This window comes from Penicillium waksmanii, assembly GCF_028829765.1.
Source record: "Penicillium waksmanii strain IBT 27052 chromosome Unknown utg000002l:1.0-3326099.0:1.0-3328782.0, whole genome shotgun sequence".
Taxonomy (NCBI): Eukaryota; Fungi; Ascomycota; class Eurotiomycetes; order Eurotiales; family Aspergillaceae; genus Penicillium; species Penicillium waksmanii.
This window is the reverse complement of record NW_026643249.1, coordinates 56,498-81,190: the sequence shown is the minus strand read 5'-3', so window position 1 is coordinate 81,190 and position 24,693 is coordinate 56,498. Positions and strand designations below refer to the sequence as shown.

At 46.5% G+C, this 24,693-nt stretch overlaps 8 protein-coding genes across 8 annotated transcripts; 2 read left to right on the top strand and 6 right to left on the bottom strand.

The window, feature by feature from the left end:
* Window positions 1–941: 941 nt before the first annotated feature.
* On the top strand, window positions 942–2,497 carry N7481_001681 (uncharacterized protein; the record flags this gene model as incomplete). Its single annotated transcript, XM_057260900.1, has 3 exons — window positions 942–1,217; window positions 1,287–2,288; window positions 2,348–2,497. 3 exons carry the CDS (start codon window positions 942–944, stop codon window positions 2,495–2,497), a joined length of 1,428 nt encoding a protein of 475 aa, XP_057125832.1.
* Window positions 2,498–2,783: 286 nt separating this feature from the next.
* N7481_001680 (transcription factor domain-containing protein) lies at window positions 2,784–5,353 on the bottom strand (the record flags this gene model as incomplete). Its single annotated transcript, XM_057260899.1, has 7 exons — window positions 2,784–3,130; window positions 3,217–3,455; window positions 3,513–3,926; window positions 3,981–4,822; window positions 4,877–4,961; window positions 5,025–5,106; window positions 5,158–5,353. The coding sequence occupies 7 exons, from the start codon at window positions 5,351–5,353 to the stop codon at window positions 2,784–2,786; spliced, it is 2,205 nt and encodes a 734-aa protein (XP_057125831.1).
* An 889-nt stretch (window positions 5,354–6,242) lies between these two features.
* Window positions 6,243–8,482, bottom strand: N7481_001679 (uncharacterized protein; the record flags this gene model as incomplete). Its single annotated transcript, XM_057260898.1, has 3 exons — window positions 6,243–6,999; window positions 7,087–7,504; window positions 7,567–8,482. 3 exons carry the CDS (start codon window positions 8,480–8,482, stop codon window positions 6,243–6,245), a joined length of 2,091 nt encoding a protein of 696 aa, XP_057125830.1.
* A 559-nt stretch (window positions 8,483–9,041) lies between these two features.
* On the bottom strand, window positions 9,042–10,715 carry N7481_001678 (CRAL-TRIO domain-containing protein; the record flags this gene model as incomplete). The annotated part of the gene is made up of 4 exons (XM_057260897.1): window positions 9,042–9,583; window positions 9,664–9,763; window positions 9,841–9,882; window positions 9,942–10,715. The coding sequence occupies 4 exons, from the start codon at window positions 10,713–10,715 to the stop codon at window positions 9,042–9,044; spliced, it is 1,458 nt and encodes a 485-aa protein (XP_057125829.1).
* Window positions 10,716–12,352: 1,637 nt separating this feature from the next.
* Window positions 12,353–13,059, bottom strand: N7481_001677 (GNAT family N-acetyltransferase; the record flags this gene model as incomplete). Its single annotated transcript, XM_057260896.1, has 2 exons — window positions 12,353–12,815; window positions 12,908–13,059. The coding sequence occupies 2 exons, from the start codon at window positions 13,057–13,059 to the stop codon at window positions 12,353–12,355; spliced, it is 615 nt and encodes a 204-aa protein (XP_057125828.1).
* Window positions 13,060–15,478: 2,419 nt separating this feature from the next.
* On the top strand, window positions 15,479–16,192 carry N7481_001676 (uncharacterized protein; the record flags this gene model as incomplete). The annotated part of the gene is made up of 4 exons (XM_057260895.1): window positions 15,479–15,643; window positions 15,734–15,831; window positions 15,857–15,968; window positions 16,013–16,192. The coding sequence occupies 4 exons, from the start codon at window positions 15,479–15,481 to the stop codon at window positions 16,190–16,192; spliced, it is 555 nt and encodes a 184-aa protein (XP_057125827.1).
* A 704-nt stretch (window positions 16,193–16,896) lies between these two features.
* Window positions 16,897–19,471, bottom strand: N7481_001675 (uncharacterized protein; the record flags this gene model as incomplete). Its single annotated transcript, XM_057260894.1, has 2 exons — window positions 16,897–17,544; window positions 17,597–19,471. The coding sequence occupies 2 exons, from the start codon at window positions 19,469–19,471 to the stop codon at window positions 16,897–16,899; spliced, it is 2,523 nt and encodes an 840-aa protein (XP_057125826.1).
* A 3,504-nt stretch (window positions 19,472–22,975) lies between these two features.
* On the bottom strand, window positions 22,976–23,978 carry N7481_001674 (uncharacterized protein; the record flags this gene model as incomplete). Its single annotated transcript, XM_057260893.1, has 2 exons — window positions 22,976–23,483; window positions 23,536–23,978. 2 exons carry the CDS (start codon window positions 23,976–23,978, stop codon window positions 22,976–22,978), a joined length of 951 nt encoding a protein of 316 aa, XP_057125825.1.
* Window positions 23,979–24,693: the final 715 nt, after the last annotated feature.

The window sequence follows — 24,693 nt, the reverse complement described above, 5'->3', positions numbered from 1 at the left end:
TCGCGATACGCTTCAAAGCAGAATCGTTTAAGGGAACGTCCAGTTTTTCTTTTTTCTTTTTTCACTTGGTGTAAAGGAGAAAAAACGAGGCAAACCAAAAGGCAAACAAAATGTCGCGTCATCAGGAGATCCAGGAGATCCGCCAAAATCGACATCCGCGAAGAGAGACTTGGATCGATTAATGACCAAACATAGACATCAATATCATCATGACATATGATTTCTTCGAACTGCAAAATCAGGTCTTTCGGAGTGGTTTAATCCCAAACTAACACGCACACGTCAATATCGGAATGTAGAGCATGGAAACGGGAGAGCTTCACACCTCACGCTTTTGTTCCTGCAGGCTCGAAAGTCACAAGAAGGAATTAGTTCCTACAAGCACTGCAAGTAACGACTCAAAAGTTGAGTCAAAACTATTTCTATGCTCCGAATCGGTTTCTGCGAATCTCCTAGCGCTTGTCACGGTCGCGTCGGATCATATCCCGAACCGCGCCCGGGTGACGCTCCGGCTCACTGGCATCCCGAGCAAGGTAACCTCGGGATGAAAAGTAGATCAACAGAGATTTGACGGATACGGCATTTGTGGTAAGGAAGACACGGCATTTAAAATTGTGGACTCGAGCTTTATCCGCCGGGAAACCAGGTCATCAACAAGGCCTCTACCCCAATCAACCGCAAGAAATGAAAAGTGCGGTGTCAATCCGCGGAGTCCCACACCCCATACATACCCCATCGAACTTGCCCCATGGGGACGGGGGGTTGGATGAATCCACTGCACAGATGACTTTGGTTTAAAAGCGGCTGAGGACCTTCAGATCGTCATCATCATCAGCTATCCGAGTTTGCCCAGGTGTTGCGGTCTAAGCCCACTACACCTTTCTTTGTCGACGCGGGTATTTATATTTTCCAAGGTTCCTTATTTCCTCATCACCTGAACTATGAAGATCAGCCAGCCAGAGGACTCGTTTCGCCTCGAAAATGCATCTACCAAACCTCCAATTAATGGTTCATCCGGGGATGAAGAGTGGCTTTCACAGTCATCGCAGGATCCACGAAACTGGCCCAGGTGGAAAAAGGATGCCCAGATCCTTATGGTTGCTTTCCATTCTATGATGGGTACATTCATGGCTGCTGGAATTATTCCGGCATATGACGCATTTGCTGAAGAGTACGGCGTCACTGTGCAAGCAGCAAGCTATCTGACTTCGTTCCAGGTATCGTCCACGCCGACAGATCTAGTGGAAAGCTGTTGTTGACTCAATGCCTAACCCATTATATTGTAGATCCTCCTTCTCGGCCTTTCTCCTTTGATTTGGAATCCAATAACCGCCGTATACGGTCGATATAATGTCATTCTTTTGTCCGTTCTGGGCAGTATGGCATGCAATATCGGTGGTGCTCGATGCACATCGTATGGTACTCAGATGGCGACTCGCGTCCTAACAGCATTCCTCATATCGCCCCCGATCGGCAACGGAAGTGGTGTGATTACACAGTTATGTGAGCCCGAAAAGCGAGCCCAGAAGCTCGGGTGGTGGACTCTCATGACTACAATTGGAACACCGGCAGGCCCTTTCTTTATGGGTTTTGTTGTCAAACATATTGGAGTACAATGGATCTTCTGGATATTTGCCATAATAAACTTATGCCAGTTTCTGCTGTATCTGGCGATTGGCGACGAGACAGTTTATAACCCCGACAACGAGCGAGAGAAGGTTGGGGCTTTGGGCAAGATGTTACCGCGACAGATCACTTCACGTTCTTTAAGTCTTCGAGACTTTGTCGCCCCATTCGAATTGGTCAAATACCCAAGAGTCTTGATTGCCGCCTGTGCCCATGCAGTTACTTTCTGCTATGGAAACATTGCGTTGATTGTTGAGATGCCCATAGTATTTGGCGAGAAATTCAACTTTGATGCGCAGCAAATTGGTCTGCAGTTTATTGCGATCATCATTGGATGTGTTCTTGGTGAGCAGGTCAGTGGACCGATGTCTGACTGGTTCCTTCATCGTCTGCGTCAAAAAAGAGGCCACTCATGCCCGGCTGATCGTCTCTGGTTAACTTACATTGCGTTCGCGACGATAATTGCCGGCTTATTGACTTGGGGATTTCAATTGCAACACGCTACAACCTGGAATGTTACCCCTTGTGTGGGGGCTGCCATTGCCAGTTTTGGAAATCAAATGCAGACCACACTTCTGACAACATTTGCGGTGGAAAGCAAGAAGGATAGAGCCGCAGAGGTTGGAATATTTGTTAATATCTGCCGTCAAATTTATGGCTTTGTAAGTCCGCTTGGAAAACAATTGACCAAAGATCAAATACTAACATATAATTGCTTTAGCTTGGTCCTTTTTATTTCCCGGACATGTTCGCCGCTGTGGGACTAGGAGGGGCTGCGGGCGTCATGGTTGCCATTATCGCCGCATCTGCCTTGCTACCCATCATCGCGGTGCACTCTGCGGCCACTCGAACAGATATACATCGGAAGTAGTAAGAGGCACGCACGAGCTATTTTGGGCCCATGTACAATTCGTTTTTTATGTCTACGACTACACCAAAGTCTTACGTGGAACTAGTGTCTTATTAGTGATCCATTCTAATACTCGACCTTCGGGCACACAAAGACTGTATTCAAGTTTTGAAACATTCTAGTGAAGACAGGAAGCTATGAAATCTAGCTTGAGCTGAAAGATAAACGAAAAAGCACTCTCCAAAGAGCTGATAACTTTTCATCATGTCAAAGGTTCACGTTGATCCAGCAATTTTCAAAATCACAGCTAGAAGAGGTTACTTGGAACACTATTAAGCCAAGACATGTCTTGAAAGTCTGGAAATTCAAAAGATTCCATCATTTCTGTGTTCATGCCTTCCCCAAATGAAATGTCGTTAAGTAGACCCTGGCTATTTGGTTGCTCATTAGGTTGGTGGTCTTCCGCGATAACCTGTTCGTAGAGAATTTCAAGCGCAGCGACGCATCGCCTGGCGGAAAAGCTGTAGTCTTGATATTTGCGCAAAATCTCTAGCGCACAGTCCCAGGAGCGAGTCATTGAGGAGTCGGCTATTTCTTCCGATATGGCTGAACATAAACGACCCGCAATGAGAACCGTTGCAGCGGTATATATGTCTGAAAATGTGAGTCTGGAATTCAAAAATTGGCGTCACACGCCCGAGCGAGCCACTGGCGACTGGGCAACTTCTTGAAGAACTCACATAGTATATTATACCACCATGCCGGCAGTGGACCACCTGTGCCGTCGACTGGGACGTTGTTGTAGATCATTTCGATCGATTCCTGGGCCACCTTAACACAGATAATTGAGCATTGTAATGCAACCCGGTGGGGCAAGGAATCGCTGATCGCGATCATAGAATTCCTTCTCAGGCTCTCGCGCATAGTGCAGTATTTTGACAAAATGGGACGGAATAAAAGGATGCGAACGTGCAAGAATCTGCAGCATTGTGGGTCAGAACACGTCTTTCTGAGTTCATGGGTTTCCTTTACAAACCTCGCGTTCAATACAATTCCTTGACGGAAGAATATAGGATTATGTACTGCAGCTGTCGACCCAGTCCGCAAATGAGCGGGCAGACTTTGCGCCCAGCGGGTGAGCGAGTGGTCAAGTTCAAATATTGTGTGTTCACCATCGGAGTTAGTACTATTGAAATAGAATTGATGAGTTTCACCTGGGCCATCATCCGGGATTGGCTTGTGAAGACTAAGAAGCACCTCGTTCATGATTTCATATAGCTCCAACGTTTTGGCATAGAACACCATAATAGACTGCTTCTGTGTAGGCTGTGTGGGCTCTACAGTAGCGTTGACAGGGATGAACTCATCGTCAACAAGGACGGGGAGAGGAACGGCCCCACTAGAAATCTTCGAGATCATCGCCGGTCGACCAAATGTCATAGACATCACACTAGAGAAGAAAACAAATTTAGAATCATTCTCTTTCCATTGAAGCCAAGCATACCGATCCATCAAGACGCATCCATGCCATAATTTCCTGGCAAGCTGTTGTTCTTGGAAGCTAGAAAACCGTGCAATAGTCTGCGGAAGATGAAGACCGAGGCTCTGCGCGTTCCGTATTGCTAAACCAGTGACAATCCAGCACTGATGTGCCGAATCTGTACTTTGTAAGTATTGTGCCATTAAAAGAAGGCATTGAATAAGTCCTGCAGATCCCGTATCCCACAGATTGAACTGAAAAAGTCCCTTCGCGCGCGAGAAAAAAGCATCTGCCGCAGCCTCTCTCTCCCGCGGTGGAACAAAGTCGGCCAATTGGCTTGCAAGGGCGAATATTACATTGAATGTACACATTACCATGTTTTCATCGTATTGCAAGGTATCCCCTCGCCATAATTTGGTATATTCACCCTTCATGTGGCCACTGTCAAGAAATGGATATAAAGGGAAAACGTAATCCCAGTATACCTCCATTAAAGAGTCGGCTGTTCTCCGTGGCGGTAAAACGTACGCCGGAACAGTGGACTGATGCTTTCCGTTGCGATTGGAGAGAAGATTGGAGCCGAGACCTCTATTGGAACCCGAAGGATGTCGTTCTGGCGAGGAGACCCTTCTATCAACTGCTATTTTAATCTGGCGCATGAATCCCGCGGCGCTAGAGCTTCCAAAAAACCCCTGATTAGCGTGTCCTTCCTCCAAGGAGCCCACCATCGCATTCACTCCATCATGCCCCCCATCCTCAAGGGCTTCGGGCTGATCGGGGAATCCCGTGTTTTGAACCTTGTTGATTGGCGTTTCAGGATGGCCCTGGGGGGTTCCAGCTGGTGATAGCGATGATAGCGAATGGTGCTGTTTAGTTTATGAGATGCACGAAACTCTTAAAGATAGCCGTAATAAACCTACTGGCGTGAACACCGACAATGAGGCTCTCTCCGACGCCTTCGGGCTTTCAAGCAGTTTGATGCGATTCTCCAGGCTTGTGATATAGCTGCAACACGCTTAGAAATGCGGAATGGAGAACACTATACACAAGGGACTGACAGAGACAGACCTTTGAGTCGCACGTTTTTTCTCTAGATCCCCTGTATAGACACATTTGCCTTCATCTGCCCTTTTGCTGCATGGCCCACACACTGGCGTCACATTAGCACGGGCTGCATTCCGAGTATTTCGGCGCCACATACCGGGTTGCACTCCGTCACAACGAACTTTTCGCGTACGACAGTCATCGCAAGCTACAGCAATCTTCCGGCGCTTCGTTCTATTCGAATCTTCGGATCTTTTCATATTGTGATTTTGCATTGAGCTCACGCTGGTGACTGCGAAGAGTCCACGTTTCGGAACGGCCGGAATCGTACCCGAGAAATGTGGTGGGTCCATCAGATTGCTTCTGATGGGTCAATCTGAAGTCGTTGGGCAAAAAACAACGGGACAGTTCCGCATGTTGACATCCCGGAAAACATCCCGCGGCTCTATGGGTACAAAGATGGAGATTAAGACTTGGTAAAATTCCTTGAACCCTAGAAGAACTCCTGACAGCTCCGATTTTACCTAGTAGGTACCTAATGTTGAAGCACGTCGAAGGTCCAATTTATCTACGGCTTCGATCGACAGCGTATACTATGTAACTTACTACCTAAGACGGGAAAGCCTTTCGAAGGTTGATAGATTCTAAACATTATGGGGCCGAGGTATTAGAGTATTCTCATAATCTGGGGATGTGCGGAATTTAATTTCACTGCGACCTTTCCAAAACAAAATCAAAGCGGCAACGTTCAATTCTTAATAATTATAAAATGGCCGAATGAGATCGTCGCTGGATGAAATTTGTGAATGGCGTCCTGCCGTCGATAGTTTTAGTCGTGTCATATTCTCAAATCCCGAAAGTTACATGAAAATGAAAGAACAGGATGAGAATGAGCTTGAATATGACCCAACAGGACTGGCAGTGGCAGCAAGTGACAGTCCTTCAACACACCCATAATCCCATAACAGGGCTTGGTATGTTGAAGACAAAAGACCAGCAGACCTGAATGATCATTTCTTCCACAAAATGCCAGCATAGTCAATTCATACAGTCCAACTGCACTTTGACATGTGCAGTGACTTACCTCATCTTAGATATGGGATCTCAATCTAGGAATACATTAACAATTATAGATCAGTCCAAGATATGATAAGAAAGTATGTGAGACAGATGAGTCTAAGCCGATGAACTGGAACTGTCAGCTATGGGCTATGGGTATAGAGCCCAAAGAAGCGTATTGACTCAATTAAAATTGACCCATCTCAACCAGGAGTCTGACTTATGTTCGACTGTCCCGTCCATCCAATCCAGAAACAAATCTCGATCATTGGCATCAACCTCGTTCAGAAGATCACCGACTGGAAGCTCTTGTTCTAATACTTCAGAGGATTTGATAATACTATCGGCAGGAGGACCATTGTAGGAGAGAACTTGATCCAAAATATGACGAATCACCCTTTGGCCTGGCTGAGAGATCCGATAATTCCCTTCATAGAACTGTATAAACGTGCCCAAATGGGACGAGAATATACTCAAATTTTGAATAATCTCTGAGCGAGGAAAAGGAATTCTGTCATCCGAGACAGTGGAGCGAGATCTTCGAAGAAGTTCTGCGGATAATATGCCGGCGGCGGGTAAGCCAAAATAGCAGAGCTTTGGGAAAGTGAGTTGCTGGAACACAGTAAGGGCTATGGAGGCGGATCTTACATTAAATCCCATATCAAAGACTGGATGTCCTAGTCGAGATGACCTCGCCACCATAGAGAGAAGAGCATTCAACATTTGTCGAGAAGTCTCTATGATAGCACCTGGCTGAGCATGTGTCCACTTTTGTATAGTGCGGTAAAGCAAAAAGTCGTTATAGAGGATATCAAGGTGAAGAGAGAATACTATTCTGTCTTCCACGATAGGGACAGTCATATCGAGATCCCCTTCCGAGCTCCATTGAAGAAAGCTTGGAAGAGACATGCGAAGCTTTCGGTTCTCTTCCAGAAGATCTCTAGTCTGATGTTAGCTCGAGACTTAAATATAGCTTTTAGGGTCGATCTGACGAGACGGAGAGAGATGAAGAAAAAAAAACACTAACTCGACTTTGCTGCGTATATCCTCGACTCGATAGCTTAATGAAAGCTCCAGGACTTTCTCACGGAGGATGCTTTTGAATAAGCTGATCCTAGCCCATGCCCCTTTTCTGATAGTCCCCTCGTCATTCCAGCCTCCATTTTTCTCCAAACAGAGAATCTTTTCCTGTACTATGGAAGGCTCTAGAAGCATTTCCTCAAAGCTTAGGTCAAGGGGGAATTGGATGTCACAATACCGCCAACTGACTAAAGGTGGTCTACCTAAAAACGTAGCCAAGATCTTGTCAATCGTAAAGGTAGCCACCATTATACGTTTCCGAAGTTCGGCCAAATATAGAGGCAGTTGGTAGCTGGAATCCTGGTGAAGTCCCAATGCAAAGACAGTGGTCGTCAGTTCCCCAAGTTTTCTCCAGGGTCGGGAGTCTGCAAAGAAATGGTACTATCAGTCTAGTTCTGAGATGACGACCATAAATATACGATCTTACCGCTATCTCCATATACGGTAGTCAATAGTGTCGTTTGATGCATGAGAAGCCAGCATACAATATCGTTGATGATGCCTGCGCCGTCGCAAAATTGAAGGCAAATATCACTTACAGCACTAGCCGTTGTTGCCAGGCTTCGAGGATCTGTAGACCCGGACTGTTGAAATATAGGATCATCTTCCGATAGCCACTCAGTCGACAGGCCAGTGATGCAAAACATCAACCCGACGGTTTCCCACCTCCCGGAAAGGGCATGCTTAAAGTCAGACCAGGGCATGTTTGCCGGGGTTTTGAATGGACGTGCGTGGGTTTGGAACATTTCCTTTGATAGCTTCAAAGCATGGATATTTTGATCAACGGTGTCGCTTTGTGATAAGCCCCACATCTCCTCCATAAGATCGAAGATCATCATAGTCAGTGGCCAGCCCAGACACCATCCTTCCCATAATCTGAATCGCGCGCTCACAACATCTCGATAGAAGGGGAGATTATCCAGTAGATTGAGAACCTGGGCACCCAGATAGACTCTCTTCGAGTCCATAGGAACAACTTCCTCTTGATCTGTTAAATGCCCCTCCAGGAGAAACCCGCTGCCTGCATCGGTCAAAGTATTTGAATAACTTGTGTCCCCAAGAAATCCGGGGAATGAAACCGAGTGTTGTTTTTGGTTCCAACTGCGGTTTTCAGTTTGAAAAATCGTATGCTGATTTCGACTTGTTTGTTCCTTCTGGGCTCGTCTTCTGTTCGGTCGCTGCAGGTCAAGACGGGTCAAAGGTGCCGGATGGTAGATGCAATCTCCCCGCAGATCCCGGCGTGTGCAGCGACCACAAATCGGCAACGTATGATCGCATCTAAGTTTAGATTTCCGACAAGGCTCACACGAGGAAAGCTGGCCATTTCGACGTGTAGTTGCCATTCTAATTACCACTTTGAACGTACGGTGGACAAGTGCTAGTGGAAAGAAAGAGTGACCGCTCAAAGTATGCGGGGCTCGGACTTCGGAGTTCCAAGGTTCATAGTGGCTGACTCATCCAACAAACAATAAAGTCTAGAGAACCCGATAATATACTACATTCCAATAAGTAAAGTTATGTCGCTTGGATTAGTGAGATGAACAGGAGTTTGGTGGGCCATGAGGGTCCCAATTTTGAGCCAGAGACGTAAATCCCGAAAACCTCCCAAGGCTCAATTCAGCCAAAATATAATTTGCTTTTTTGTTGTTGAATCGTACTACTAGTAGTTAGTCATAGTTAGTAGTTAACTAGTTAGATGCCCATGATCGTGATGAATATTTTACGGTTAATGCCTGATATGCCCCCAATATATTGAAAGTGATAGCGAGCTTTTCGAAGATAATTATTTGAGGTGCGTTCATTCCTGGATGGTAGTTCCTTTGACCCTTTTCGAACAATCATGATTCATTAATTTAAAGATACTCTTTAACGCGTGGTGGGGATATTCAAGGTGGTAAATGTCTATGAAACAGGAGTTTGAGTGGCAGTCCCATTTATGCTTTCCACATGGTGAAATTCCGAGACCTTGGGGGACTCTTTGGTCTCCTCGATATCATCTTCCTTGGGGTAAAAATTGACCTTTCCATCCTTCTGAATCACCCTCATACGATCGAGGCAGAGGCGAGCTCGGACATATGGATCAAGCTTCCAGTAATTGACCCGCAAGCGCTCAGCGAGGTAGGTGCGTTGGCTAGCGGCCGATTGAGCTTTGGACTTGTCCTGTGAGTTGGCCGCCTCGATCCATTCAGAGGTGAAGGCCATAAACTCTTCGCCGATTTGCTGACGTTCCCGGATTAAAGCATCGCGCGTTGTTGTATCTTGCATGGTCGCATTCTCGTTCTCTTCAGGCTCGATGTACTTGTATTCCCACTGTTCAGAGCCTCCCAGCTCTTTGACAATTTGATCCCGAGAGATGAACTTTTCCATATCGCTCACAGAGTTAGTGAATTGAACCTTGGCGGCAATATCCGGATCCATCCAGCCTCGAATGAGCCTCCAAACACCTGTAAGTCACAAAAAGAAGTTGTGTCAGCGAAATAGCCAACTAAAATATCATTTCAGATGGAACGAGGGCGTAACAAACCAGAAAATACCCAGGGCGCGTTGTGGATCAGTAGAATACCGAGTGATTCCGGATAATTGGCTTCAAAGCATTTCAGAATGAATTTGACAGGGGGATATTCCTTGAAAATCAGATATTAGCAATTGAAGAAACAAAACAAAAAAAAAAAGCACTGGGGTTGTTATTGATGCTTCTCACCATGTTGGAAAGTCCAAAACCGGTCATGTCAAAAACAACTGCCTAGAAAGAGTGTTAGCTTTTAGCATCGGATGGGCGTGTTGTAGCTTCAAGAGACGTACTGCAGTCTCTACGGGGGAGGCCATGGCCAAGCGAACAGACTCAATCACATGGACAATGTATCTTTCAAGGGTCTCCTCGCTCTGAGCGCCGGGTTTATGTAGGCGGACGCGTACCACAACGATTGGCCGACCGAGCTTGTCTGTGCCGTGGACATAGCTCTTGCCCATACGCATCTGAGCGAGTAAATCGTGACCCTCTTTCTTCTCCTTGGCGTTCGCATTGTCCTTCGACTGTTTGAGAGCATGGAGTTCACCCTTGGCCATTACGTCGTCTTCGACATGCATTTCTTTGACGCGCCACACAATCGCTTCCATCATCATAGCGAAGGCCTTGGGAATATCCCACTTGCGGGCCCGAAGAAAGCGAAGCATCATACCATCGGGGTGGTCATGTTTCAAAAGTTCAAGAATACCCTCCCGAAGCTCAGCTGGGGTGATCTCCGACAGAGACTTTTGAACCATTTTTGTTTCCTGGGGGCCGATGCCGAGCTCACGCAAGTATGCCAGCATTTTCTGTTGATAGGGGGAGGCAGCGCTAACGCTGGGCTTGTCGGAAACATTGCTTTGAGTACGACTAAGCAGGGACTGTCGGCGTTGTGGCTGGACTGGACTGGCCGGTGTGGTATTTTCCGTGGCGTTGCCGTTGCCATTGGGTTCATCGGGGGTGGGAAGTTCGGCAGCCTTTAGCAGTACAGACCACAACTTCTGTAGCTTGGCTTCCTGACTTTCATTAAGATTGCCAAGGAAGCCGGGCTTGGGGCCATCTGCAGCCATTGCGAGGGAAGCTGGAATCCGTTGATGGGGAAGGGGGTGGCGGTGGGAATGTACAACACGGGGTTAAGGGAAGGAGGTTGAGTGTAAACCAACGAGCAAAGCAAGTCCAGAGCCAAAGGGCAAGGCGGGATGTTATATGACATCGTTTCTCCTGATCGTCGCCCACATGAAACCCCTCACACGATCCCCACGCCTCGGTCCCAACGGGTCTGGGAAAGAAACTTGGGGAAACAGGGACAAGCGTGTGTCGCAGGGCTTGGAACGACGATCGCGCGGCACTGATCAGCTATAGGCCTGTCTCAGTCCCAAGGCACTGTCACAACATCTGCATTGATCATCCACCAAGACAAACTTTGGACAGCTAGTTTTGACCACTTTCTTTTCTGTAAGCTCAGTAGCCTCGGATCCTCGGTCGCAAGTGGATATGAGACATGTTCACGCATGTGGGCGGCCGAGTCCCAATTTTGAAGACATACTACGAGTAGATAACAGGACTTGGTGCTATATAGTGGTCATTTCACACCATCCTAGCAGATATAATTCGCATACATACTCCGCACAAGAGGGAAGTATTGGTCGATTACACCCAATCCCCAATATTTCCGGCGTCATCTATCTATATCGCGCTGTCTTCCATTTCCCGGGGGTTCCCCGTTATTTCGTATTTCACCCCAGACACTAAATTAGGGCGGATAATTGGGAGTATGGGGCCCCGCCTTGCCCCTCGATGGGCTCGGAGCTAAGAGCGACCGCTCATTGCTGGACTTTTACTCACTATTGCACCATTTGCACGCATCTCTCAACCTCGGGATGCGGGTATGTGGTAGAATCCAGACCCGCTGTGAACTGGACGAGATTGCCAATTTCTAGATCCAGAGCGGACACATTATTCCTGTCAGGGCAGAAATGCCGGCAAGCGTGCCCTTGTCGGAGGATTATCTTGCAGCCCCGGCAGATTGGTGGCGGTGCCGATCATCGCCGTTTACGGGTAAAAGTCTCCCCTCAAGGTTCAAGTGGAGAACTTGAACTCCTGGGGAATGGCCATAGTCGTACGGAGGACAGTAGTACTACATACTACTAGTACTACTACTGTACTATAGGCAAGGGGAATGCATGCGGAGCGACAAACTTGAATGACAGGAATGTTGGATTGCATCACCTGTGGGGATACTAGTAGGTGACATACATACCAAGAGCGCCGGTGAAGAAATGACAATTTCAGATGCTTTGAAGTGATAAACTCGTGGTTAGCACTGTAAGCTCGAGTTACCCACAATTTGTAATAGATTCTGGTTCATACACACTCTGTAGATACATTGAAGAAAATAAATTTCAATGCATTCTGGAGTTTAGAAAACTGTACAGATATACGGGTGCACCTTAGGTTGACCATGCGGTAAACCTTGGTATCGCTTCAAGTTGCGCACTACTAGTAACTCGTAGTAACTAGAACCTTGCCTTAGATTTGTGGGTACTAGAACAGACATAACACCTTCCAAGGTTGATTTCCAGACTATACGAGTATACAACCCCCTCTATCAAGCTTCTAATCAGCCAAAACATAACCTATTACTGCACGACAACATTCAACTCGGAAGTTCAAGGCTGACAACCTTGGAAGGAGAGTTCGGCTAGGGTCAGGATTTTGGCATGCTCGAAGACCAAAAGTATAGGTCGTCCGCCTCATGGCGAAATTCATCCACCACCTCGAATTCGCATTTTTTCAATACCTGGCAGCTGCCATGATTCTGCTTTTCGCAAATAGCATAAACTTTCTCTGCCTCTTCATCGTTTGTGAAGAGACTCGAGATATCCCGTCGCGGAAGTTTCCACCACATCATCAGTAACATGTGCAAGGCCTCTGTCGCAAACCCTTTTCCCCAATGCTCAGGTAATATCGAGTAGCCAATCTGCGGACAAGGGTCTAGCGAGTTGATGCCCACATATCCAATGACTGGTTCCTGGTTGGTTGAAATCGACTTGTCAACGATCGCCATAGTGAAAGAACATCCAATAACCTCAGAAGGGCCCGTCATGAAGGTCTTGGATGACAGCCATTCTCGTGCATCATCAATAGATTGGAATGGTGTTTTTGGGTGACTGTCTTTTGTTAGCAGACCATGAATCAATTTCCCCCAGTAGAAGTCAGAAAGAGAAACTACTCTCGTATTCCAGCCACGGCAGATACTCACTTAAATCGAGCAACTTCAGGTCTCGAACGAATCGCAAAGATTGCAGGCAGGTCGGATTCTTTGATGGGACGAAGGAGGAGACGGTCGCTTTCCGCCGATGGAGGAGATCGCGGAACGATGACCGTGACCGCTTGACGTGGAAGAGAAAACATGAGGGAGTGGTAGGATTCAGAAGAGAGAAAAATGTTTTCCTCGGCCTTGATAGATACCTGCAATGAAAAATCGTTCTTCTCGGGTTGGTTTTGACCTTTCGCGTGTTCTGGCACGCTTCGAAGCAAAATTCGAATAGCGATGCATGATTGGCGGATGCTCACGGCCTTCAAGCCCCCGCTAAGCCATATTGGGAGCCCGCGATGTTGGAACTAAAATTGAAATTGAAATTAAGAAAGTAAACGATGGCCATATAAAGTTGTTGTTTGCCAATACCAGCGCAAAAAGGGGAGACGATAATGAATGGTGGATGTGAGAGAGGAGGAAAGAGAAAAGAGAGCGAAGCTGTCTACTAATATCTAAGTAGCGGTGTCGGAAGGGATGGGACAGCGCACGGCGACCTGGGTATCTCAGGTACCTGGGCACCCACTCCTCAACATGGGACTAATATTATCTGGCATATGTTCGATTTGCATTACCACATGAGGAATTCTGGATCCCCGACTTCGCCCCAATAATAAATAGTGGGGAAGGAGAATAAAAAGGGACCATGGGAATGTTTAGTTAGGGCCCTCTGATTCTTATAGCCATGCAAAAAGACTTGAGCATAACTCCTGTTTAAGCAGAATAATTCCTGTACGGTCGATTCTGGCAAGAATATTCATCTGCTGCATGAAACACGTGTTTTACAATAGTGGAGGCGATACTAATTACTCCGACCAAGGGATTTTCCTATTTGATCTCCAGTTGAGCGAATATATGAGGAAAGATAGCCATGAATTCAAAAGTACAAAGTACAGCTATGGACGACACTTTAATACCGAACCCTCAATTTTATAGAGTTAGATGTTTCAATGAACCAGCTAACACTGGACCACCCATCGTTGAAATTTGATATCTTATTGAAAATTCCCTTCGTGAGCACCAATCATTCTGCAAGGCAAACTAGAATAGTCCAGTCGTCAGTAATATTGATGCCAGAGGGAAGTACATGACTACTATGTGGTTTCATACCACTGCATACGTCGACTGACTAATCAGTTACTGCTCCTCTGCTGTTCCAGCGCCTTGGCGAATAAGTCCGTAGCGGAAAACAACCTGGGCATCCAATAGTAACCAGATAGCCTTTAAAATATTAGTATATTACGCTGCTACTCATGAACTCATTTGGTAAACTTGAATGGTGACTAGGTCATCTCTTATACGAAGTAGCCACCATAACAATTGAACACAAACCGCCTTCTGGAGTTAGATTTTATTGTAGCCCAAGTGAAACAAACCTCACGCCCAGCCAACTGAAATATCTAGATGTTAGAAATAGTATGAGAAGCCATTGAGGTCCACGGGTACGGGCTGTTTTCCAAAAGCCTTGTTCGGTGAAGTGATTTTAAACAGAAGCGCGAGAATATTCCTCCCGCTCGGAAAGGGAGAAATGCATGGGCCAATATCCAAGGTGTCAAGATTGTTATTTATTTGTTCCTGGTAATCAAACAATATGGAGCCTGTTTCGGACGTATTGGGATTACATCCCTTCGGCGAGCTTCAACGCTGGGCCGACTAACTTGGTTTTCCGCATCCGTTGTTTTATTATCCAGTTAAATTAATGGCCTAGAGAGGAGTGTATGCCCCTGGGATCATTTGTTTTTCAAGTCTGCACGGGGTAACTTCGGTGTGACTTTTCTATCAGCTCTTAGGTGATGGTGGAAAATTAAGAAAGAACCAAAGGTCGCGGCTTAGAATGACAAGATATCTTGAGGCTAGAACAAAAAAAAAAAAAAAAAACTACCAAGTTTGGATAGAGTCGAATTCGGCTAGGGCACTTTGCGCGCACAGGTCGCGACAGGAACTGAGTAAAATGAGTTGGACAGACCCCTCGCGCGCAATCATTCATCCCGGAGACCAAATTATTGAGTTTGGCGATATGTATTTCTTATTGATTTCTATACGACCTTGCTTCTCTGTCGTCTCTGACAAACATAAGAACAAGCGATTTCACGCCATTGGTGAAGGATTTATCAGCCGTTGCGTACGTCAGGCTAGCTGATACACTTCAGCATAATATCAAATTTCCCGTGATTAACTTCAAATTTCTTAAACGGACAGGGCCTAGTTGCTTCCTGTTTTCCTGCTCTGGGTTCCACAAAGGCAAAGATCGGCTTGCGGGCCACTTAAGTGCATGGATGGAAGCGGGACCAGCTCGGCACTGGCATTTCCTGTCTCGCGTGAGCGAGGTCGGACAGGTCAATCCCGTCAGAGTGCACACATGGTCGAGTAATGATGAGTATCAGTGCTTAAGGGTTTAAGGAATGGCTATAAAAGGCTCGAATTAATGTTCGGATCCTACTTGCTCATTTTCTCAAGCCTCGAGAATAAGATTCGAAGTTCTTGTATTTGAATGCAGAGACTCTCTTGTATTGCAGAATGTCTACAACTTACACTTTAGAATTGATTTCTGAGATCAAAAACCAATTGTTGGATACTTCGGTTGACTCTGGGCATGGTCATTCCCGTCTTCTCCAGCTTGTGGATGAACTTAAACTAGCTGTTGAAACACCTACAGAGACCATTCTGCGTCTCATATATCAGGTATACACTCATCATTCCATCTTTTTTTCAAAGGAAAGAAATTGATCTTGTTGAAGCCACCGGAAAATGCTACTTTGCGTACTGTCGTAGACCTTGGAATCTTTCCATTACTGGTCAACGCCGAAACAAAAAGCGGCATTTCGGCCACCAATCTCGCTAGAGACACTTGGGGGATCGAGGATTAACGGGTGAGATTTATCAAAAGATAACTAGATATACCAAGACACCGCCCTGGAGGTCGGCACTAACAGGAACGGTGAACCGTAATTCGCCTTATGAGGGTGATGACCGCAATCGGGCTATGCGCTACTTCGGAACCGGAGAAGTATATTGCCACGGACAAGTTCTCTAGTATGATACATCCAATAGGACGTGAAGGTGTGCCTCGCATGTGAGAAAGTCCCCCCCCCCCCGGCCCTAATATTGAGGATTTGGAGATTAATATTCAATTTTAGCTTTGACCTGACCGTTCCGACTGTCTCCAAGCTTCCTGAATATTTCAACTTCACGGTTCCAGGAACCCCCAAGAATATTCTACTTCCCTCATAAAAAGGGCCGTGGGAAAAAGTCAATTTGAGTGGCTCGCCGAGAACAGATTACATCAAGATCTTTTTAATTCTTACATGTCAAGTCGACGTGAAGGAAGGCCCAATTGGTTCAGCATATATCCAATCGAGCAACTCATGATAGGAGCAGTGGCTAGCCCCGATGCTGGACATCGGGGGGGGGGGGGGCTGATGACTCGCGTAATGTAGCGAGATAAAACGATAGGTGAGGTGATAACTGTGTGTCTTGTGGTGTAGGTGCTGATGGAAGAAGTAAATACTACTATCTAGCAAACGGTGGTGCGGCACCCTGGATGCCCGGGGCTCTCCGGACCTCAACAGCACTAGGCAAGAAGAGGGGAGGTAGTCTCTCCATGAAGATTCCGTGTAGTCGCCAGTGTTGTGGTTCAAAGGTATGCATTGTATTTTTATTCTAGATTGAAGCATGAGGCTGTATATACAACGAGAAGATCAACGAACTTGGTTCTTCATATAGATACCTCGGGATTAATTCCGATGGTTCGGCTGGGTTCCTGATCCGCACCAGCCTCATATCACAACACTTGTAATATACGGAAGTGATGAGCAGGCTCATGTACAAGCTTGGGATCAGGCGCGACGAGTGACACGCCTACAGGGCTACGAAATCGCAAGCCAGATGAGCAGATCAAAACCATCGTTTTATTCAAACTTGCACACATATATATGCTAAATATTTGTATATCCTCCAAAAAGCCCTCCATTCTGCGTATCTACAGCCCTCAAACCGGTGTCAACGCTTTCTCCGGAGCGCATGAAGAGCGATCCAGTAGGCAGGGGGTTTTGCTGCCCACCCGAAAAACTGATACCAGGGTTCAAAGTTGAATTTCCATCTGGGGGAGCCCTAAGCGGTGATCCGAAAAATCCTGCTCGGTTCGTGGTTGACCCATCTGTGTTGTTTGCATTCCCAAAAGGGCCTCCACCAGATCGACCCGTAGAATTAGAGGTGTGGGCGTGGGCAAAAATATTGCTCCGGTGGCTTGCAGGGGACTTTTTCGAACGCTGGACAGTGAAGTTCTGTCCAGGAGTCCCTGCAGAGTTTGGAGGTTCGGGTTGATCGATCAAGGGTTTATTAGTAGGCATCCTTTGTATTTTGCAATGAGCGAGAACATTTAAACTGTTTTGCAGCATTTCCTTTTCCCGAATCAGACGTTCACGATCCTCCGTGATGAAGGATTCCTCCGCAGCCAAGTCTTTAACTTGCTTGTCTTCCATGTTGTTGATTGTCTGACTTGTAAAAATGCCACTCAAAGGGCAAAGAAGGCAGTTCTCGATCCCCAATATTGCGATATTATCAATGAATGATATAATCGCAGTCTATAATACATAAGTTTCTTGGCTTCGAAGAGAAAAGCCATCGTTCACTTACATCGTAGTATGCTTGCATCTGGTCAATAATCTCGGCGGCGGCGAATTGGTCCTCAGTCTTGTTCTCCAACTTGCTCATGGCTGCCTTGATGTCTGGCAATGCAAATCTTCCATCATTTACTGGGATCTTTTGTCCCAGAGCCTTCTCCAATGCTTTGCCCTGCCGATCAGCTCGGGACTTGTGAATTCGCTGGAGGAAGCGTTTTCCAAGAGGAAGAGGATGTCCTCGTTTATTGTAGGCCGTTAATTCATCAAGCTTTGTAAGTAGGCTTTCCTTCATCTTTTGAAGTTCAGGAGCAAGGATAGCGCCCATCAATTGCTGGTAGGTATGTTCGTCGGTGAGGTGTTGTAAGACCATATTGACAAAATTATCCACTGCCTCCCACGTCCTCACAAAGTGAAATCGCGCAATTTCTTCCCAAGGTTGTGATTGGTCTCGGAACAGACTGCCCACCAAAAGCTGATTGGCACTTCCTGGTAGTTCAAGTCCACGACTTTGACGAGCTTGCCGATCTAACTCTTTCTCAACGTCTTGTCGGGCTTTGGTCGGCGGAGTTCTGATGTGAGCGTAAGGATTGGACGAGAAGAGAGCGATGTTGCCTTCATTGACCCCAATAATCCTTGTTTTGCAACCATATACCTCCATGACTTCCGCAAAATATTCATTCAATTGACGGACGGTAGCACGAAGACGGCGAGTCTCCGCAGTAGCAAATAAATTGAAGTCACCAAGCTCGCCAAAAAAAACATCTTTGTACATTCCATCCAGAGCCTGATTAGTGATACGTTCGAAGTTGCTGCTAAGGGCAAGCAGATATCCCTTCTGCTGTTGTAGGGTCGATCGAGGAGCACCCATTTTTGTGAGCCTTGTGTGTCGATTAAGCAACTTTTTCTCAATTTCCGCGATCAGTTCTGGCAGGCTACGACGAATGTGTTTCAACAAAATGCCGCTAAGTCGACGCCTCAAGCCATCAATTCCAACACAGTCTCTTGCCACTGTGCTCCACCGTCCTTGGTTGAAAAATTCCTTTTCATTCTTGTCTCGATCCTCACTGGAGACCTCCTGAGTGCCAAAAGTGCGGTTCTGCAACGTATGCCACCCGAGGCGCAGCCGTATTTTCTCGTTTTTCGCGATTTGGAGCCAGACGTCTTCCTCCTCGGAATGTTGTTCTAGTTTATCAGGATGTGTGATGATGCCGATAGTTCTGTCACGAGAAGGGTCAAATTTGGCCGCAATGTCGAGAACCTCTTGAAGGTGATAATCGGCCTTGGCTGACACAGTGGCCAAGATGATACTGCGAGGGCTTTTCATATATTGCTCTGTGAGCTCACGTGAAATAACAATCCCTTCTGCTCCTTGTTCGGCGCTTTTGGAGTAGTAAAGGCCCGGGAGATCCACAAGCGTTAGCTCTGGTTTATCGGGACCAGATATCTCAATCTTGAGAACGTCGTCGCTAACCCCTTTCTCATTCTGAATACCCATGCAGTCTTTGGCTTGCTCAATCAACAATGGCAATTGATCACTGTGTGTAAAAGCTTCCGGAGCGAACTCTCGAACTTTTTGTCGGTCAACCTCACTCTTCCGCGAAGGTCCAGGCTCGATGGAAACTTTGAAACGGGTTACTGGATGACGTCGTAGGCTGACCTCGGTGGCGAATCGGGTACAGATGTTGCTTTTGACTGGGAAGCGTACGCGGGATATGGCTTCAAGAACAGAGCTCTTTCCGCTAGATTGGTTACCACAAACGATCAGCTGTGGCAGGTCAACAAGACCGCTAATACCAATATTGCGTAACTCATCAATCTTGTCGAGAAGCCAGCCTTGTTCAACTTGCAGCTGGCTCAAAGCCTCTCCATCCGTATTTGAATCAGACATCGTGGTGTCAAATGAAGAATTTTGATGCTATACTGTAATGTGAGTTTCTGGGGCAGAGCTGATCCTAATGTAGGCTCAGGCAAACACCCTTCCCCTCCCTTCCCGCACCCCAATGGTTTCACGCGCAGCACTAGCTAGAGTGGGGCTGATCCTTCATTTCAATAGGCGCAGTCTTTGCATCCTAACTCACCAACCTAGGAATGCACCTCATCGATAGATCCTCGTCCTCAGTTCTGATGCAGGCCTCATTTTTCTCCTCTATTCCATCGTGAATGCGACCTTGTCGCATTTCAATGGAAGGTTCAACCTTATCTAATGCTGATAACTCAGCAAGATTCGAATTTTTTTCTTCTTCAACAATTACTCATTGCATTCATTGCCTTGACGTAGAAGCGAAGACATTGGGGGCGGCAGGCATTCGCGTCGGCCCGCTCTGGGGGCGGGAAACCCCTAAATGGCTGGTTACTCTCTGCTTACGCGTCCTCAGCGCAGGCTGCCCGATCAGGCCAAGTGATGCCTGATCGCCTGGGCAATGCTGGGGGCTAAATATTTAGTATGCGCCAAGACAGAATGATGGAGGGAGAAAAAGAAAAAGGCATTCACAGTGCTTTTACAAAGAGATGCCAATCATAGCTCTATTCAAGAAGCTTTCGGATTCTGCTGGCTGAGATAGCGCGATACCATTAGTGTGTTCGAAACACTTTATTTAAGGTGAAGTCGTATGCTCAAGCAACGAATCCTTATCAGCACCACAGGACTGAACTTACATAACTATAAATTGGCCTAGGAGTTGCCATGTGCCACAGGCAATATCTCTCTTGGAGTCAATCGCATGGCTTGCACACATCCCCGGGGCACACCGCTCCGCTTGAGGTCTGTGCTATGGTTTTTTGTCACTTCTAATCTCGCCCAGCTCATGCATGCATCAAGAAATTCTAAAGCACAGAGAGCCAAATGGTTCTGCCAGCTCGTGCCCGATCCAAATGCTACCTGGGTCACTAAATACACATATGACCCCGTGGAGTAGCACGTATGGTCTGTGTTCCGGTTGAATCACTTCACCTTCCTGGGCGATTATCGTTGCTCCTCTAAATTTGAAAATAAACGGATGGTGAATGACAATGTTACATTCAGTCAATCTCATTTTCGTAGGTGGTAATACCTCCTATCATGGCACATTTCAAGCCTCTTCTCAAAGACTTTACACAGGGAAATAATTGGTCCATCACATTGATTTGGCCGATAAAAATACGTTTCAAATTGAGCTGCCAAAACCATTCCTAACCATGGAAGAAGTATGCATGAGAGGAAAGCGAAATGCATTTCACTTGAGGCCCGTGCGATATGGTGCCACAACGGAACGGAACGGGCCCGACTTCCTCGGCCCGGTGCGTACTCGCAGGAGCGGCTCGCAGGAAGATCATATGATGAGACACATGAGTATTTGTCATAAATTAAGATTTTCCGCGTATCCTATTTTTTTTTATTTGAAAAATATATCCTTAGTTCGCGATGTGACGCGGCTACTTGCTCTTACATGAAGTTGGTTAGATTATGGGAACTTATCGAGCTAGTAGGCGACAGTAATTTCGATAGTAAGACTCAATTATTCCGTGGCCAACGATTATCCTGATATGATGTGAGGGGGGAAGTATAACCACCATAGCTCGCATGGGGACACACGGAAGGGAACCTTAGATTCAAGATTGACATAAATTCCACACTTACATATAAGACCGCCAATTTCCAACCACCATCAACACTCCTATTACCTTGTTTCAGAGGTATTATTATAGTTCAGAGGTATAGGTTATACGCTAGAGGTAATATAAGTCTATATACAGCATAAGCAAAGTTGGTTAGATTTTGGGGCAAAGTCTAATATTGCAGCTAACCTCCTAATCTGCACCAGGCTCATATTACAGCACAAAAGATCAAAAGAAAGCAGTCATTCAACCTCCTTATACGCAAAGAGAAGGTAAGAGTCGCATAGATTTCTGGGAACCGGCTCTGGTTATGTAAGATGGTTCTGGGCACAAGATTATGGTTAGCAGTAGTACCAGAGTATAATCACAATTACTATCAATCAGTAATTAACTTAATCACTGTACTCTTATAAATCAGTCCCGAGTTTCTAAGTACCAGCCAAGGCACCGCTCGCAGAGAGGTTTTTTAATAACTTGGTTCTAGAGCTGCTGATGCATTCCAATAATTTGCAATAGGTCAGTTAAATGACACTTCTTGTTCGGGACTTTTTGGAAAAAAGCTAGAAAGTTCAAGATACCCATTAATAGCTGTTAGTTCTCAATATACCCAACAGATACTGCAGACTCATAGATATAGAGGCAAAAAGCTATATAAGAATACCATTAAAATACATGTAATTTATATAAGTACTCTAAAAACTTCTTGATGAGCTAGACCATACTCTAGATAGCGTTAGAGAGCAAGCACTGTTTAGTAAGAAAACGTTACCACCAAAGACAGCTGAATGTCATGCAAGATTCAATATCTCATTTGCGCATTGTGGCTGTTGCTAATTACACATTTGTCTCTTGAAAGCCATATGAATTGCTCCAAAGCTCCTCTCATGTTGAAAGTCGTTTCACCTCGGTCAATCAACGTTAAGGGGGCAAATAATTTGCCAAGTGGGCCCAGTTTCATCCAGCGGTACGATCCATGTTCTTGTCCACTACCCCAAACGCCTTGCTATGCTTATTTCAACGTTGAAACGAATGCCTCATTGCCCGACAAAGAAACGCTCGCTCGGTATAAATGTCGAATGGGAAACTCGGTTCAGGTAAGATGTTCGCAAGTGGTGCCTGCGCAATACCTGACTTGAGCTCCGGACAACTTCAATTGCTTGGTAACTGAGTTGAGGGCCGCTTCACCTTTGTCTACAACGTTGATGAGGCAAATGATTTGTCAAGGAACTAACCTGTGTGACCTCATTGTTTGTGCCATACATTCGGGTTGTCCCAGAAAACCCAACACTCCTTTGTCCATTGTCTTCTCAAGTTGCTGCCCCGCTGTCAACCACTGGCTACTCCTTCTAATACCGCTCCAATTTCCCACGAAATAAGCGGTTCAAGACAGGTCCGGGAATATCGTGACTCAATATGAGAGTCCTTTAGGGCTGGTGCGGACTTTTGCATATCTAGTCGCTGGCAAACTAGGTCGGGCGTTACGCCGACGAGCGCTCGGAAAGTGACCACGCCAACCTAGAATAGAGTTTAGAGCTTTAGTATTATTACAAGTAACTCTTCTACTTTACACATTATCATTTATATTATGCATTTATGCGGCTTGGCTCAGAGAGCTCAGCCCAACGAAGGCTCAAGCAACCCGCAAAGCAAACCCTAGCGGTATCCGCATAGGGTTTGCTACATAGCGTGCAAGGGTTCCCCCTACTTGAATCGCGAGCCGCCGCTGAATCGCCCCCATTCTTCGTCCCTGTCCATGTGATGGTATTTCCTATCGGGGTTTGGCATTACGGAAGATCTATTATAAGATAAGCAGAGCCACTCCCAGCGCCATTGCAGCAGCTGAGCCCCCAATAATCGCACCAAATCCATCCCAAGTTGACGCCCTGCTACGGAGTTTATACGCAGTATTAGACGTAGGAGAATCATTCTCTGTAGTCTCAGGGCTAGCAGTACCAGATCCAGTCTGAGTCCCAGTATAGTTATATCTGGTACTGTTAGACCCACCCGTAAACCCAGCTGCCTCCAGATCAGACCGATGATGCACCATGGTAACCACGGGGACAAAAGAAATAGCCGTTAACACACGCTCGATTCTATGGGGGAAAGATGTAGACGAAGTCGACGTAGTAGCGCTCACAAATGAGTTGACGTCGTAGGTGTTTGTCTTCGTGATACCGGAATGTACATGTGTTCTGGTGACCTTCTCCCAGCTGTAGTCACTATCCACGTAGACCTCACAGCCGACACTGGGCGTGTAGGTTGGGACTTGAGCGATACACTGCCCGAGACCATTTGGTGTCATCGAACTAGAGAATGAATTAGCCCAATTTCTTTACAATCAAAGTGATGCCGACTGACCTGGGACAACAAAGGGCCATGGTCTGACTCGGCTTCAATAGACTCGCCAAAAGTGTCGCAGGCTCCTCATAATACGGTATTTTATCCTCAGACGTAGCCAAAAACCCCGAAGTACTCAGCGACTTATCATTACGCGCAGCCATACCAATCGTCTCCCAGCCGGAAGGACAATACACTCCTGGCGAGTAGTATCCAGCAGAAGCGACCCATTTTTTCTCATCGTACCAAGTTGCCGACGTGGTCGTTCCAGGTGGCATACAGTCCCAGTCACTTGATGATGTAGGACAGGCGACTTGGAATTGAACCTGGGTCATATCATGATCAATCATGGCGAGGGCGAGTCTATCCGTCGCGGTACAACTGGGCGCAGGGGTGAATGTTGTCGTTATGGGGCCATAATTTTCGAAGGTCCAGTATCCCCCGGCGACAGATGCAGTAGTCATGCTCGCGAAAGCTATGTGATTCTGACGTTGGTTGAACTCGTAGCAGAAAATTTCATAATCTCTCGCAAAAGAACGCTCCTGCGACCAGCATTATGTGGGCTTTCAAGGTCCTAGCATAGGATGTTGTGGCTTTTTAGCCAGAGACTAAATTTCGATAGTTAAATTACCATACCTCGTATTAGCCTCGGCGATGTTCGATTGAGGCTAAAGTTGCTTTGCTTTCGACAAATCTCCATTGTTCATCTCGCTAGCTAAGCGAATTGCCAGTCTAGCCGGCTTGGCAGGGGCCCAGTCAACTCAGATCCATAGGCTAGGGCTCGCTTGGGTTAGTGATGTCTTACAGGGTCACATCTTCTTTTGTCAGCGGTCCACTCCAGATTGTACCTAGGGTCATTCACGACTGGCGAGTTGGCCACGAGTAGATGAGAGCTCTTACAACCACAAGGAAAGTCCCATAACAATGTTGAGAACTCAATAGAAAAACGTGAAAAGTTCTTCGCCCTTCCCCTAGTCATATTTGTGATCTAAAAATAGTTCCGGAACCTTTGTTGAGGTCTTAAGACCTCCCGCGTAAAATCTCGGAGATTGTGAGAGCTCTCACCTACGGTAGAAAAAACATTTTGGAAATTTGGTCTCGTTCGATATCACGCGATCTTAAAGCTTGGGCAGGAGGGATTTATAAGCTCTAGAGGTAGTTAGATTAGGGTTTCAAACC